The sequence below is a fragment of the Ictidomys tridecemlineatus genome, chromosome 7 (genome assembly GCF_052094955.1).
Source record: "Ictidomys tridecemlineatus isolate mIctTri1 chromosome 7, mIctTri1.hap1, whole genome shotgun sequence".
Classification (NCBI taxonomy): domain Eukaryota; kingdom Metazoa; phylum Chordata; class Mammalia; order Rodentia; family Sciuridae; genus Ictidomys; species Ictidomys tridecemlineatus.
The window spans coordinates 18,851,399-18,867,996 of record NC_135483.1 but is presented as its reverse complement, the minus strand read 5'-3'; the positions used below and the strand labels follow the sequence as shown (position 1 = coordinate 18,867,996).

The 16,598-nt window shown below is 37.9% G+C and overlaps 1 protein-coding gene across 1 annotated transcript in view; it reads right to left on the bottom strand.

Annotated features, from left to right (window-relative positions):
• The window catches only part of Sntb1 (syntrophin beta 1), a 231,076-nt gene that overhangs the window by 33,773 nt on the left and 180,705 nt on the right, over positions 1-16,598 (bottom strand). The window contains exon 4 of the mRNA XM_005316196.5: positions 3,230-3,369. Within this exon, the coding sequence (XP_005316253.1) occupies positions 3,230-3,369 (140 nt within the window). The remainder of the gene's footprint in view (positions 1-3,229; positions 3,370-16,598) is intronic.

Genomic DNA, 16,598 nt, shown 5'->3' with positions numbered 1-16,598 from the left:
AATGAAAAGTGCAGATATAAATTGCAAAAAATGATAGAGACTAGGCTGAATTTAATTGGGCCCCAAGGCATAGCTTAAATCTTTGTGTGAACATTTTAAAATATTTAGATTCTGACAATTGAAGTCTTATTAATATACTATATTATGTTTTACTAGCTATCTACCAAAGATTTTGAAGCTTGGAAGTCTCAAAAATTAAATCCTTTTTTATTTTTTAAGTGAACTAGTCCTGGCTCCCTGAAAACCTCCTCTATACACCATTGGGGCCAATAATTTCCACCTTCAAGTCACATTTGCTGGTGTCTATTATCAATCGTAACTGGAATTAGGAAGGATTTGAAAGAATTACAATTCTGCTCACAGTTGTATTTTGATCTTGTGTTGAACAAGTTCTCCTACTAGGTCTTATTCTCTTCCCAGCCCCTGAGCATGGACTATAACTTGTTTGGCATCTCTACCTTTCTAGGAGAGGAGAACCTATCTTGTTTCTGTTTACCTGTTGCTCAGCACAGAGGCCCCCAAATCTAAGTGCACTGTGCTGTTCTGTTGGACCAAACTCGGTGACCAAATTCTTTGCAAGGTTTGTCCCACACTTTTCAATAATTCATCGAGCAGAAACTTGAGGGCCAATGTTTTCAGGCACAATATCAGGAAGGCCACAAATATTATGTTACCATGCTCTACTAGGTAAAGTGACAGTGGCATCGAGGGAATGAAAACAGGCCATTGTTATAAAGTGCATACAGAAAGAACCAGCAGTGAAAGCCAGGAGGGCAGCTGTCAGCTACGTGAAGTAAAACTCAGGCTTGACTCACTTGATTTCAGGTTGTAGTCCTTTGAAGAAGGAGATTAGAATATGGCACACTAAGACCATATTTCATGTCTTGGCCACTGTGAATAAGGCCGCAGTAAACTTGAGAGTATAGGTATCTTTTTGAAATCCTAATTTTAATTTCTTTGGATAAATACCCAGAAGTGGGATTGCCAGGTGATCACATTTTTAACATTCTGAGGAAACTTCATGCTATTGACTATACCATTTTACATTCCACCAATAGTGTGCAGGAGCTCCATTCTTTCCACACTTTTGCCAACACTGGTTACCTTTCAATTTTTTGATAAGAGTCATCCTAACAGTTGGGAGGTGATATATCATTGTGCTTTTGATTTGCATTTCCCTAATGATTAGTAAGGTTGAATATTTTGCATGTTGGTGAATTTGTATGTCTTTGGGGGAAATGTCTATTCAGGTCCTTTGCTGATTTTATAGTCTAGTTTTGTTATTTTTATTGTTATTGAGAGGTAGGGCACCCTTGCATATGTTGGATATTAATCTTTTTCAGGTATGTAGTGTGCAAATATTTTCTTCCATTCTGCTTTTGTTTTGTTGATTGTAAATAGCTATTATAAATAGCAAATTCCTTTGCTATTCAGATGGTTTTTAGCTTGTTATAATTTCATTGGTCTATTTCTGTTTTATGGTCTATGCTTTTTGTGTCACATTCAAGAAAGTATTGTCAAGGTCAATGTCAAGAAGCTTTTCTTCTAGGAGATTCATGGTTTCCAGTCTTATGCTTATGCTTAAGCCCTTATCTATACTGAGTTGATTTTTGTGTGTGGTTTAAGGTATGGGTCCAATTTCATTCTTCTGCATGTAGATGTGCAGTTTTTCTGGCATCATTTATTGAAAAGAATATCCTTGCTTCACTGTGTCTTCTTGTCATCCTTGTCAAAGATCAATTGACCATAAATGTGTGGATGCATATCTAGGTTCTCTATTTTGTTCTGTTGTTCTATATATTTTTATGCCAGTACTATGCATTTTTAAAGAGAGAGAGAGAGAGAGAGAGAGAGAGAGAGAGAGAGAGAGAGAGAGAGAGAGAAAGAGAGAGAGAGAGAGAGAATTTTTTTAATATTTATTTTTTAGTTTTCGGTGGTCACAACATTTTTATTTTATTTGTATGTGGTGCTGAGGATTGAACCCAGTGCCCTGCGCATGCCAGGCAAGCACGTTACCGCTTGAGCCACATCCCCAGCCCAAGAACCATGCATTTTTCATTGTTGTAGCTTTGCAATGTAATTTGAAATCAGGAAGGGTGATTATTCCAAATGTCCATCAATAAGGAAAATATGGTATTTATATACAATTGAAAATTATTTGACCTTAAAAAGAAGGATATCCTGACCTTTGTGACAATATGAATGAACTTGAAGATAGTATCCTAAATGAAATAAGTCAGACACAGAAGGAAAAAATACTAAACGATCCCATTTATAAAAGTAATCAGAAACAATCAAACATTTTTAAAGAAGAGGAGAGTAGAATGGTGGTTTCCAGGGCGAAGTGGGAAATACGAGTGTCAGTCAAAGGGCACAAAGCTTCAGTCAAGCCAGATAAGCATGTTCTAAAGATCTATCATATAGCACAGCATGTTTAAAAACAATATGGTATTATATATTTAAAATTTTGCTAAGAGGGTGGATTGTATATGTTCCTATCACATAAAAATAAGAAAAGTAGGAGGTGAAGATGTGTTTTTGATATTAATTGGATATACAATATGGTATTGATTGTGCTGAGGGCTTCCTGGGTATATAATTATCTCTAAACTCATACAATTGTATAGATTAAATTATACAGCTTTTTACACGTAAATTATTCCTCAGTAAGGTTGTTTTTTTAATGCTGTATTTCACATGAGGAATAATGTACACTTAGGGTCTTAAGAAAAAGAGAGCCCGACAGCCACACTCCCACAGAAAGCCTCACAGAACCAAGAAAGAACTTGTTATGGAATCTCCTGTGTTGATCAAACCTTGAAAAGCACAGTGGGACATTCCATGTGACATTCTTTTTGCCACTAAGTGAAGACCCTTGCGTGATGACTCCACTTGGACTTCAAGATTGCAAACACATGTGTCTAGTTCATTTCCAAGGCAATGGGACAGAAACCCAGGAAAGCAGCCAAACTGGGACCATCTCACCAGATGTCACTGTTCCTTGATGATGGATGGGATGGATATTTTGTTCTTTGTCTCTGTATTGCCTGATGTTTCACGATAAATGATAATTAGTCTGTCTAGTTAAAAATGTGTGGCTCTGATTCTGAGGAGCTCCCAGCTCCTGCTGCAACAGTGAACAATCATATGACATGCAGAAATCATTGCAATTGATTAAAATGTTATCAAGCTGCAACCCCGGCATACCCAAACCCAAGATCACGGTTACCTGGTGGCAAGAAGAGGGTATGAATGAACTGGGCTGAACCATGCTTCCTTCCTCCGAGGCATGCTGTCATAGATTAAAAGGTCTTTCTCCGTCAGAACAACCAGGGCTGGTTTCCAAGGTTTCTCACTCTCCCCTGGCACCTGAAACAGAAAGAAGAGAACTGTCAAACAACAGCTTGAGAATAGGGTGATTGGAAAGAGAAGCTGGCATCCCTCCAGTCAGAGGACCCAACAATAGGAGTGTCTTTTAGTTCAGGCTATACAATCAAGATGGAAAAAAACAAAAACAAAAACCAAAAAACCCATTCATGAGCCCAGTGGTTCCTGATCCTTGACAATTTCATGGTCTCATGGGCCATGGCACGCACATTCAGTACAGCCAAGAAGCAGCCCAGCTGCTACACATCTGTCACTGTCTCTCACCTGCCAGTCAGCACTGAATCTTTTTTTTCATTGTGGGAGGCAAATGCTTAAGGGAATCAGTGCTTCCAGCTTATTCTCTGGTACAGTGCATCTGTTTTGTTAATGAAAGTTTTTGAACAAATATTCAAGCCTTGAAAAATATACTATGGAGGCAAACATCTACCCAGACAGGTGTCAGACATCATAGCCTCCTCTCCTGGTCTTTTGCTATTATTGTTTCTATGATGCGGGCACCATCCTGAAACTTCTCTTGTTCTGTTGAACACTCGTTGCAGAAAATTATTTTAATTCAAGGGCCCAGATGGCCTAGCAGGGATTGAAAAGGATTCAAGCATCAGTTGGGTGATTGGGACTATGGACATCCCATCCAGTCCTCAGAATCTGTGTAGCTCAGATCTTTTCTCATGAGCCATCCCCTCTTAGTCCCCTGTCAATCCTCTCAGACTCCCCAAATATTCTTCCATGTCTGAAAATGTTTTCCTTCCAGTTTGAACTCTGAACCCCCAGATGAATCTTTAAGATTGGTCTGGAAAAACTCAGTGCTCTAATCTTGCTATTCAAAATATGGTCCATGCTCCCAAGCATCAGCATTTCCTGGCCCTGCTAGGAATGCAGAGTCTCAGGCCCATACCAACCCATTGAGTCAGAACCTCCACATTCACAGGATACTCAGCTAATTCCTGGGCTCATTAAAGATTAGGAAGCACTGCTCCAGATGAGGTCAAGATTGTCTTTGACACAGGTAACTAATTCAATGAACACAAACATCTCATGAAAGTCATGATGCAAAATCTATTTGAATTAAGCTAGACAACAAGCTAAATACATAATATAGCTGATTTCTTCTTATTCTATTCGTATCATTACCATGTTTAAGTGCCACAGTGAAGTCTGTGCTGAGGTGGAAAGGTGTGTACATGTTTTATGCCAGCAATCGTGGCCAGTATATTAGGAATGAGCGATCTAAACAGGGAAGAGCAGGGTAGGGGGAAGGCTGACTTTTCTACATTTTACATGTAGGCTGCCTGAGTCTGATGCCAGTCTGTTTTGTGGCCTGTATGACTCTGGACAAGTTATCCTTCTGTGTGCTTCCACTTCTTCACAGAGAAACACAACAGAGGTTACGAGAGCTGGCTCTGGAGTTAGAAAACCTGAATATAATTCCTGTTTCACAGTTTCCTAGCTGTAGGGTCCTGGGAAAGCCAGCCAATTCTTTTGAATCTGTAAAATGGGAAATGTCAGTGCCCATAGCAGAAGGCTATTGTGAAGGTTAAATGAGTTAAAATTTGTCAAAGTCTTAAGGTAGTGCCAACCAGGCACCTCGTGGTACCTGCCAAGGAATGCTTGCTTACCTCATAACCCTATAGTGAAGATTAAAAGAGAGAGTGTGTGCAATGTGCTTAGAAGCTGTCAGATGGTAAGCCCTCAGTAAGACTTAGGGTGGGGATATTATGCAGACTCCAATTTTTCAAAATGGTCAAAAAAGGTGTCCTTTGGAAATGGTATCCATATGAGAAGGAAATGACTTTCTCAAATATATATATCTTGAGGTGCTGACCATTTTACTATCTTCTCTCTTCCTTTCCAAACTTCTCCCAGGAAGAATTCATTGCACAATTATCATCTTTATTTTTTAATTCTCATGTTCCTAGAATTCCCAATAAAACTCCCTTTCTAATGGAGAACATGACATTGCCTTTTTTGCTGCCTATAAAGCTACTTACACTAGAATGTGAATGAATGCCTGGCTTATTCCCTGCTTTATACATTTTATGCACACTAAAAAAGTTTATCTCTAGCTTATTGCTTATGTAAGAAGACGTTTCCCCCAATAGAACAAGAACATCTTCAAGAGATCAAAATGGATTGTTTGAGAAGGCAATGTAGCAGACCTTACAAGGTGAATAACTATGGTCTAAAGGCATGGAGTGTTTGAGGGCGGTTTGAAACAAATTTTCCAGGTTCTACATTAAACTTAGTAAATTACTTTTCCAGCTCATTAAATAGGACTGGAGAAGTTACAAATGATCCTCCCAAAGTGACTATCTTACTTACCTAGTCAGATCTGATCCATTAACTTTGAACAGGATGACACATTTAAATGTGAGCAGGACAAAGCATAATTCTTCAAAAATAATACTAAGTTTGCAAAATAAAAGTCAACAGTAAAATGAAAAGTAAAATGCAGACCTCTCTGATGGTGGTATCACAACCTTACCCACACAATTCCAAAGCCCGAAAAAGTTTTGTAGCTTATTAAAGAGCCCTGTGTGGATATGTGAAAGTCTGCCGTGAGAATACTCAGAGTGGCCATTTCCCACCATTTCTGTGTGCAGAGCTGTCACTTTAATGTTATGTCAATGATTGAGGGTAGCAGGCTACCCAGGAGAACAATTGACTTTGCAAGGGGAAAAAAAATTCATAGTGAAGAACAGGATTTTGAAAACTTTTTTTCATACCTTGGGCTATATAACCTTGTATTTAGGTCTTTGAAGCACAATTTTCATCATGCTGAAGCATTTGTGTCCTTGTTTTAGTGATAACTTCCATTCCAAATCCAGTTTTTCTGGCACCTAAGATATTTCAGTGTTGACACAACAGTCCTAGGGGTGTGTATGAATTTATTAAAACAGGAGAACTGAAACAGATGCAAAGACTTCCCTTCCCATCCCAGCCTCCCACTTTGGGTGCTGTAGATGTCTCAAGACTAGATCATATTTCTAATGAAGAAGGCAAAGGAAGGAAAACAGGTGAAGTCATTCAGTTCTGGTATTATTCTGAAGCACAACTTTGGTGAGCTGAATCCTGAATGTGTTAGTCAGCTTTTCATTGCTGTGACCAAAATACTTGATAACAACTTAGAGGAAGAAAGACTGATTTGGTTCGCAATTTCAGAGGTTTCAGCCTGTGGTCAGCTAGCACCGCTGCTTTGGGAATGGTGTGAGGCAGAACATCGAGGTGGAAGGGCCTGGTCAAGGAAAAATGCTCAGCTTATTATATCTAGGAAGCAGAGAGAAAGGGCCAGGGACAAGATATAGTTCCCAATGGTGTGCCCCCAGTGACCTACTTCCTCCAATCATGACCCACTTGCCTAAAACTTCTACCTCTCCTAGTAGTTCACTCAAATTATAAATGCATCAAATGGATTAATGCACAGATGAAGCCACCATCCTCGTGATCCAATAATTTCCGTCCCACCTCTGGACATTGCTGGGTCAAGTCTTCAACACATGATCTTTCGGACATTCCAGATTCAAACCATAAAACTGTGCCCACGTTCACTTCTGCATATTATGAGAGTAAAAATTTACACAGTGGCACAAAGAATGTAAGACAAGGCAGTAAGAAGTTACTGGTAAGAATTGTGGAAAGTGGATACTTTGAGCCCTCCATTCAGACAGCTCTCATGAGTAGTTTTCAGTCTCTTTAAATTGAATCAATCCTCTTTTCAGATCAAATCACAAGTCATAGGACATTATGTAAAAGCACAGAGCATTGGCATGGAATTGCATCCTGGTTGGGGCCATGACACCTCTGGTGACCTTATGTCTTTATATTACCATCACCCATTTGAGTGGGGTTACTTAAAATCCTTGGAATTTAGTTGGAAAAACACTTATCTTGTCTTGTCTAAAATGCTTAGGATATGTGTCTTACTTCCAAAGAGATGATTTTACCTAGACTTCACAGTGCCTTTTTTTGTATCAAAGAAAAGAACAATATTACCAACTCCAAGGGAGACAAATTAGAACACACAGAGGGCTCATAGAGTGCTATAACACAGTAAGTAAGCAGGACTTAAAACGTATGATCTACAAGTAGTGTTTCCTTAAGTATAGCCAGTTGACGTCAAGGGAAGATCTGAGTGAACTTAAGCAAGGACCACTTGCCTTTGCTGAGCTTAGATTTCCTCATCTGCCAAATGAAGGGATGGGATTAAACTGTTCCTAATGGCCTCTCTGACTTCAAAATTCAATTATTTTTAAGTTTGACATTTTCTGCTGTAAGGTTTGGACTGCTATAGTTAGTTAACACTCTTGCTTTGCAAGTCTTTGTTCAGTGGAAGAAACATGTGTGTCCTTTTTCTTCCCTCATGGCAACTCATTTTTCCTAACATACTTAATTTCTATCTTTTACTGGAGCAGATGTGGTAGAACGAGCCCATGGCTGTCAAAGCCAAAATGCACTGGCTTCGAAATCTGGCTTTGCCACTTCTTAGCTGAGGGATATGAACTGATTTCTGAACTTCTATAAGCACTCATTCCCTGATGCTGAGAATGGGCTTCCATTCTTATTTGATGAGGATAACTTGAGATAAGGCATATAAGGTTCATTTCCCACATGGTAGAGTCTGGAAATGTTGTCAGTTCACCTCCGGCACACTTCCATTTCTGCTGCTCAGGAATGAAGCCCTACTTGTAGGGAAAGTGACCAACAGCAAGTGAAAAAGTTCAGGGAAAGTCATTCAGAACTTTTGTGTTGGAGATCATGGTTATCTTGACAACTTTTTAATTTGTCTGCTTCAACTCAGGTTGCCAGGTATTTAGAACAAAGGACAAGATAGCAGTGTAATAATAATTAGCATTTATCAACTTCCAAATGCTTTACAAACACTAGATAATTAATCCCTGTACCAACTCGCAGGGAAGCAGATAAAGATCACCTAAGCAAAAGAAGAAGAGGGATAATAGCTTTCAAAGATGGCAACAGGAATACAGGGAAAGTGCTAAGCAAGGCCACTCAGATCTCCAACTCTCTTCCAGCTTGCACGGAACAATCCCCAGGACACAGCCATCAGGAGCCAGGAGACTTCTACTGCTGAAAGCAAAGAAGATTGAAAAGAAAAAGGATGTAAAATAAAACTGCTTTATAAAAGGAAGAGAAGACAAAGGAGAAAGGGGAAGAAAACTAGAAAAAGTAGGTAAAAAAAGAAAAAAAAAGTGCTCCATGGAAGCCTCAGCTTCTTGGGACACATTACTCTCCTCTCCCACAATTCGCGATTGGTGTAGCACCTGAATCACACACTGAGTTCAAGCATGGCTTAAGGAGAGCTAAATGGTCCATTGCATTTGGTGGATATTAAGACAATAATATAAGATGTTAGAAAAACAGGGTAAGAAATATGGGATGAAGAACACCGTCTGACTATGAGACATTAAAGATAGCATCACTTTAATTTGTAGACTGTCCAGGAAACCAATACCTGCAGTCCCAGATCACCTTGAACTTTACTCCTTCTCACAACTTTTGAAACTGGCTGTGGACCTACATAATCCAATAAAGCTCCAAATAAGAGGTTTATAATTGAAGTATTGATCAGAGTCAAAATACTAGTTGACTTTATGGGACTTTGGTGTTCACACTAATCTCTAGGGCATATAAAGAACTCAAAAAGCTAAGCACCCAAAGAACAAATAACCCAGTCAATAAATGGGTTAAGGACTTGAACAGACACTTTTCAGAAGATAATATGCAATCAATCAACAAATATATGAAAAAATGTTCATCATCTCTAGCAATTAGAGAAATGCAAATCAAAACTACTCTAAGATATCATCTCACTCCAGTCAGAATGGCAGCTATTATGAATACAAACAACAAAAAGTGTTGGCGAGAATGTGGGGAAAAAGGTACACTTATACACTGCTGGTTGGGCTGCAAATTGGTGCAGCTAATATGGAAAGCAGTATGGAGATTTCTTGGAAAATCGAGAATGGAACCACCAATTTGACCCAGCTATTCCTCTCTTCAGTCTATACCCAAAGGACTTACAAACAGCATACTACAGGGACACAGCCACATCAATGTTTATAGCAGCACAATTCACAATAGTTAAACTGTGGAACCAACCTTTTTATCCATTCAATAGATGAATGGATTAAAAAAATGTGGCATATATACACATTGGAATATTACTCAACAATAAAAGAGAATAAAATCATGGCATTTGCAGGTAAATGGATGGAGTTAGAGAAGATAATACAAAGTGAAGTTAGCTAATCCCCAAAAAACAAATGCTCAATGTTTTCTCTGATATAAGGAGGCTGATTCATAGTGGGATAGGGAGGGGGAGCATGGGAGGAATAGATGAACTCTAGATAAGGCAGAGGGGTGGGAGGGGAAGGGAAGGGGCATGGAGTTAGAAATGATGGTGGAATGTGATGGACATTATTATTCAAAGTACATGTATGAAGACACAAATTGGTGTGAATATACTTTGTGTGCAACCAGAGATATGAAAAATTGTGCTCTATATATGTAATAAGAAATATAATGCATTATACTGATATATATATATATATATATATATAAAAAATAATAATTAAAAAAAGAAAAACCTTCCAGGTGTTGTCAGGACCATGCTCCCTCCAGAGCTCTAGGGAAAAATCCTGTTTTGATCCTTTCTAGCTTCAGGTAGCTATCAGTATTCTTTGGCATTTCTTGATTTCAGCTGCTTCACTCTGTTCTCTGCCTCTATTGTTACATGGACATCTTTCTGAGTGTCTTCAGATAGCCTTCTAATAAGGATGCTGGTTGTTGGGTTTAGGATTTGCCTCAATCCAGTATGAACACAACTAATTATATCTGCAGATACATTATTTCCAAGTCAGGTCACATTTTGAGGTCCCAGGTGTACATGAATTTGGGGGAGGATGCTATTCAACCTATCGCAATAACCGGTGAAGTCCTGCACAAAGATTCAGGTATAAGAGTGTTCACTTTGGTATGGTTCATAATAGTGGAAAGTCAAAAATGTTCTAAAATCCTTAATGGAAGATAAATGGTCAAATAAATTATAATATATTCATGTATAAAATATACATTTAATAATAACAGAGATACCCATTCTTATCAAGTACATATAATCTTTTATCAAGATAGATCATGTTCTGGGCCATAAAACAAAAATTGAATATAATCAAGTTATGCAATATATGTTCTTTGACCAAAATAGATTTAAATTAGGGTTCCAGAGTAGAAAGATCTATAGAAAGTCCACATATTGGGAAAATAAGAAACTTTCAGATAATCAATGGATAAAGAAAAAAATCAAAACAGAAATTCCAGGTATTTAGAAGTGAATGAAAATAAAAACACAATAATATAATAATATTTATGACATCTGCTAAATACTTAACATGGGGTAAATTTATAGCACTTACTTCCTGTTAGAAAAGAATAAAGGCTTCAAATCAATTACTTCACCTTAAGAAGCTAGAAATAGAAAAGCAAATTAAACCCAAATAAGCAAATGATAGAATATAATAAAGTAGAACAGGAATAAATTTTTGTACTACCAATGCTTATCCAAAAAGAAAGACTGAATAGTACTATTTCTTGGAAATAAATTGGATTTGTAGCTAAAAATGTTCCACAAAAAATATGCTCAAAGCCCAGGTGAATTCACTGAGGAATTCTACTACAGATGTATAAAAGAAATAGCACTAATTCTAGATAACTCAGAAAAACTGAACCCATTTGAACCTATTCCAGAGGTCAGCCTTACACCAATACCAGAATAAGACAAGATCATGCAAGAATGTAAAACTACAGACCATTACCTGTCATGAACACAGATTAAAAAATTCTGAACAAAATTTGTGCAAATGGTGTCTAAAATTATATCAGAAGGACAATACATCATACTTAAGCTAGGATTATTCTCAAAATGTAGGATTGGTTTGACATTCAAAGATCAAAAGAATTCACTATATTAACAAAGTAGAAACAAAATCTGACATCTAATCTTGATAAAGACTCTCAGCAAGAACAGAATAAAACTTCCTCAACCTCTTAACAGTATCCAAGGAAAACCTACCCAAAGGTGACAGCCTATTTCCTGGTCAAAGATGGAATGCTATTTCCTCTAACATTTGAAGCAAAATAAGGATGTCCATTCTCCCCTCTTTTGTTCAAAGTTGTATTTGAAGTTTTAACCAGTGCAATGAGAAAAAAGGCAAATCGTTCCACAAAACAGTGTAGGGAGAACAAATAGAATTCATGTATAAGAGCTAAGTGAAATTTGAACATAGGAGTAAAAGAAACTCAGTGGAGAAAGAGTAGTTTATTAATGAGACTGCCCCCCAAATAAAATATCCATATGGAAAAAAATTCAACTTCAATCAGCATCTTGCAGTTTGTACATAGATTAACTCAAAATGGATCATCTACCAAACCATGAAACATAAAACTATACGATTTTCTAAGAAAAATGAAAGAAAAATCTTTGTGACTTTGAATTAGATACACCAAAAACTTCAAACACACTCCTTCAAAACAATATCAAAAGAATAATCCTTAAATAAAAGAACTGATAAATTGAACTTCATCGAAATTAAAAACTTCTGCTTTTTTGACAGTTATTATCAGAATGAAGAGACAAACCACAGATTGGGAGAAAATCATATATCTGATAAAAGATTTGTATCCAGAAAGCCTAACATATTCTCTAAACTCATTGAATGGAAAATAAGTAAAACAATAACAATGGCCCCCCCAAAATTTAAACAGATACTTCACTAAAGAAGATATACATAGATATCACAAAAGCACACCAAAAGATATGCGGCATCATTAGCCAGTTAGAAAATGCAATTTCAGCCACATGAGATTCCACTATACTCTTATTAGAATGGCTGAAATTAAGATCATACCAAGTGGAGCAACCAAAACCCTCATATATTATTAGTTGGAATTAATAAAGGCATAACCACTCTAAAACATTGTAGCAGCTTCTTACAATCTTTAGCATATACTTATCATTTGATTCAGTTACATCACTCCTAGATATTAACCAAAAACAAATGAAAATACAGGACCATTCAAACACTTACATAGGAATACTTTTAGTAAATCTGTTTTTTGGTTTTTGTTGTTGTTGTTGTTTTGTACTAGGGATTGAACCCAGGGGCACTTAACCCACTGGACCACATTCCCAGCCCTTTTTATTTTTTGTTTTGAGATAGGATCTTGCTAAGTTGCTTAAGGCCTCGCTAAATTGCTGAGGTTGGACTTTAATTATGGTCCTCCTGCCTCAGCCTCCAGAGCTGCTGAGGTTACAGGCTTGTGCTGCCACTGTGCTCAACTAATAAAGATGTTTTGAAAGTTTTTTAATACCTATAACTAAAAAAAAAAAAGCCAATGTCCATCAACAAGTTAATGTATTTGTATATGTATTTATCCAATGGAAATATATTTCGAAAAAAACAAGAAACAAATTATTGGTACACTCATTTACATGGATGATTCTCAAAATATTTCTCAGTGAAAAATGCCAGACCAATAACTTTATATATACTATATAATTCCATTTACATAAAATTCTAGAAAAATGCAAACTGATCTATACTAACAAAAAGCAGGACAGTGGTTGCCTAGAAGAGAAAAAAATAGATATTACTATTTACTAAAAGCAGATTGCAAAACAATAATACATAATAAGCTTTCTTTTTTTTTTCTTTTCCTTTACACACAGGGGAATTATCTCTGCAGGATGGAATTTTGGGTAATTTTTGTTTTATTGTTTTGCTAAAAATAACAATGAACAAAACTTACTTAAATTTTAAAATGCAGTCATAAAAAGGTTTTAAAGAAATGTAGCTTCTCCCCAATAATAAGGAAGGTGAGAAGATGAGGAGGGCCTGGTGTCCCACTGTTTAAAGGAGAAAGGCCACAAGGCCATCCACCTGCCTGGGATCCAGAGCATACTGTCCTCAGAATTTTCCTAGTGAGAGGTAGACAGGAAATTAATCACAAGAAAATGGCCAGAACTCACTATGTTTTTCAGTCAGCTTTCCAGTTTTCTTTATTCCTTCTGAACACTTGCAGACAGGGAGTAAGAGTTTTTCCAAGTTATCTTATTTAGCGAGTATGCAGAAGGTCAAATGTTAATGTTCTGTAACGGAGCCCTTGGACGGCTCTGTAAGAGTGATGTCTATTCTCCAGGATTTCATAATGAAGCCAATCTTAGGGCAAAGCACACGTATCCAAGGAAATAAGCACACGACCCATTTTACATCTCCTCTTATTGCGTGCGGAGCATTAAAGGAAGATGAGGTGGGAGGCTCGTGGAGGTCTAGTCTGTCACTGCACAGGGGCATGTCAACCATGTAAACCTGGCCTTGATTGTTTTGCTTCATTGGCTTACCATCAATAAGACAGCACTCCAAAATGGTAACATAATAAAACACATTCCAGTAAGTGATTCCAGCATTTCTTCTTGCTCTAAAGCGGGTATTGGATTCTATTTGGGTTACTCTGTTTTACTGTGAATTCAGGATAAACATAATCAAGCTGGACTAATGAATTGGAAGAGCCAGACCCATGGACCTGAGGCTGTCTTGTTTAGTTTGGGATGTTCTTCCTCTCTATACCCTTCCCTGCTATTTGGGAAAGTAGATTGGCAGCCTTGTTGGACATTTACTAGAGGGAGGAAGGGTGCCCTACACCTCTTTTTGCCCTTTTGTCCCCCTTAGGCTAATTAACTTTTGCTGCAAGGTAACCATCATCTGATGGTTTTAGAAATTGTTGTAGGGCCTCTTTTAATAGCAGACAATATCATGTTATTCTGTGGTGTGTGTCTGTGGTCACTATCACTTCTGTTGCTGCAACTGCATAGAGAGAACATATACACTGGCTGATCCCCGGGGAAGACTGGCTATTAACTTGCTTTGTAGACACAAGCATGCTAGAGTGTTCAGGAGGCAAGTTCTATCACTTGGACCAAGTTCCACATAATCTAGCATCTATCAAAGTTTGGCATTAGTGTTAACTGGGCACTTGTTTAGGTATTAAAATGTGTTTTCTTCCTTGTTTCCCATTAGAATATTATCCCCTTTGGATCTAGGCTGGGAAGCCCATTTAAGAGAAAGGATGAATTACTACATTATCCATATCCTATTCTGAACCCCACCTTGACTTTCTGAGTGAAATCCTGCCATGAACTTGGACCCCAACGGGATTCTGCTGTGTGTCCACTTTGCCATCACACTTTGGATAATTTTGTGTGTTTCCTCCCTGACCACCTTAACTTTCCCTACTAGAAACTTGTTCTTTCCCTTTCCTTCATGGTGTCATGGCCTTGAGACCCTCTTTGTCTCCCAGGCTCAATTTTCCAGATCTAGACCTGCCTGGCCCTTGTCGATTCCTTCTCTCAAGATGAGCCTCAACCCCCAGGAGGCTATGTCAGCAATCATCCCATTTAGAGTCAAGTATTCCTTTGTCACCCACCCTCAGAGCCTTGGATCAACTGGAAACATCCTGTGCCTCCCACAGGACATGGTCGCTTCCTTCAGACAGCTGCAAACACCAGCTGTTGGAAATGAAGACCTGTGGTTTGTATTAAGTGAATTCCTTTGCGTGCTTGGCGATGGCTGGTCCTCTTTAACCTGCAAGCATTCCATTTTAATATTGTTTACTTATTTGCTCAGCTCATCCTTTTCTGAGGAAAGTCCCAAAGTGCATTTCAAGTCTCTGTCCTGCCTGACTTACGTAATATTATAATGGAGTCAGGTCAGACTTGTTTGGAATTTGTTAAATCTTTGGGTCTCCTATCAACAGTAGGGAGTTAGAAGGAGCAGATGGGAGAAAAAAAGTTTAGAGAGAACTTGACATATTCCATTGAGTCATTTAAACGTGGGGACTTAAAAATGTACATGACAGGAAAGAGACACAGCTTGCCAGGGTAGGCTGGGAAGTGAACATGTGAGACCACCACTCCTTGATGGGCACTGTTAGAGGCTAATCTGTATCCCCCCAAAATTCGTATGTTGAAGTTCCAACCCCAGGACCTCAGATTGTGACCTTATTTGGAAAAAGGGTCCTTTCAGTTATAATTCACTAGGTTAGGATGAGTTCATACTGGAATAGGCTGGGCCTCCGATCTCATCTGACTGACCTGTGTTAAAGGGGAAGTGTGGATAGATGCACACATAGTGAAGAAGACATGCACACATGAGGACAGATAACAGGATGATATATCTGCACCGACTGTGTCTCCCCTCTGGTGCATCTTTTCTGTCCCCTTTTCTATACTTTGGCATGTGGAGGTTCACTCAGACACAGTCGTTGGTTCAAGTTCGTGAAACTCTTTCTTGGTAATCAAAGCCCTTATTCCCCAAGACTCACATCTGATTAAAGTAACTCAAGACTAAGGTGTAAATGACTCATAACCTTTAATATGTTGTTCCACTGAAGGATTTCTCTATTTATAGCCAGTAGCTGGGACAAAATTAGTCTCTCATGTCTTCATTGAATAATTGAAGGGCTAGGAAATGAAACATGGTTTGTTCTCTAAGTGAGATATAATATTCTGTTATATTATCAATTTTATTTACAAGATTTTGGTTATTTTGGCAAACACTTTTCTTGCTATTTTAGCTTTTTTTTTTTTTTGCTTATAGTGATTATCCCAGCACAAATTCAAAGAGTAAAGCCCAGCTTAATGTGCTATGCAGTTTTAAAATCAAACATATATTGTATGTTTAGCAACATTATAACAGATGGGTAAAGTAAGCTATGAAATAGCATTGGGTTTTTGTAACTACCAAATTTGTCTAGATATTTGCACCACTAGAAAGTTAAGTGGCTCTCAACCTTTCCAGCTTATGGCTTACAAAGCACTAGATACAAAACATGATTTCAGCAATGTTCCAGTGGCTATATCAACCACAGAATCTAGATAAAGAATCACAAATTCAGGTGACGATAGAGGGTTAGAACTCAAAAGGAAAAAAAAAAAACAACTTACAACTCACTTGTAGGGTAGGCTTTTTCTGAATTAGCCTGTTATTAGTAGGAATAACTACGGGCACGACATTGTCAAACCTTCCAATATTTCAAGAGAAACCAGTAATAGAGATTATTTTGATATGACCTTTCCCCATTTTTAAAAGTTGGAGTGTTAGTTTCCTATTGGTGCTGTAAGAAATTACTACAAACAACTGGGC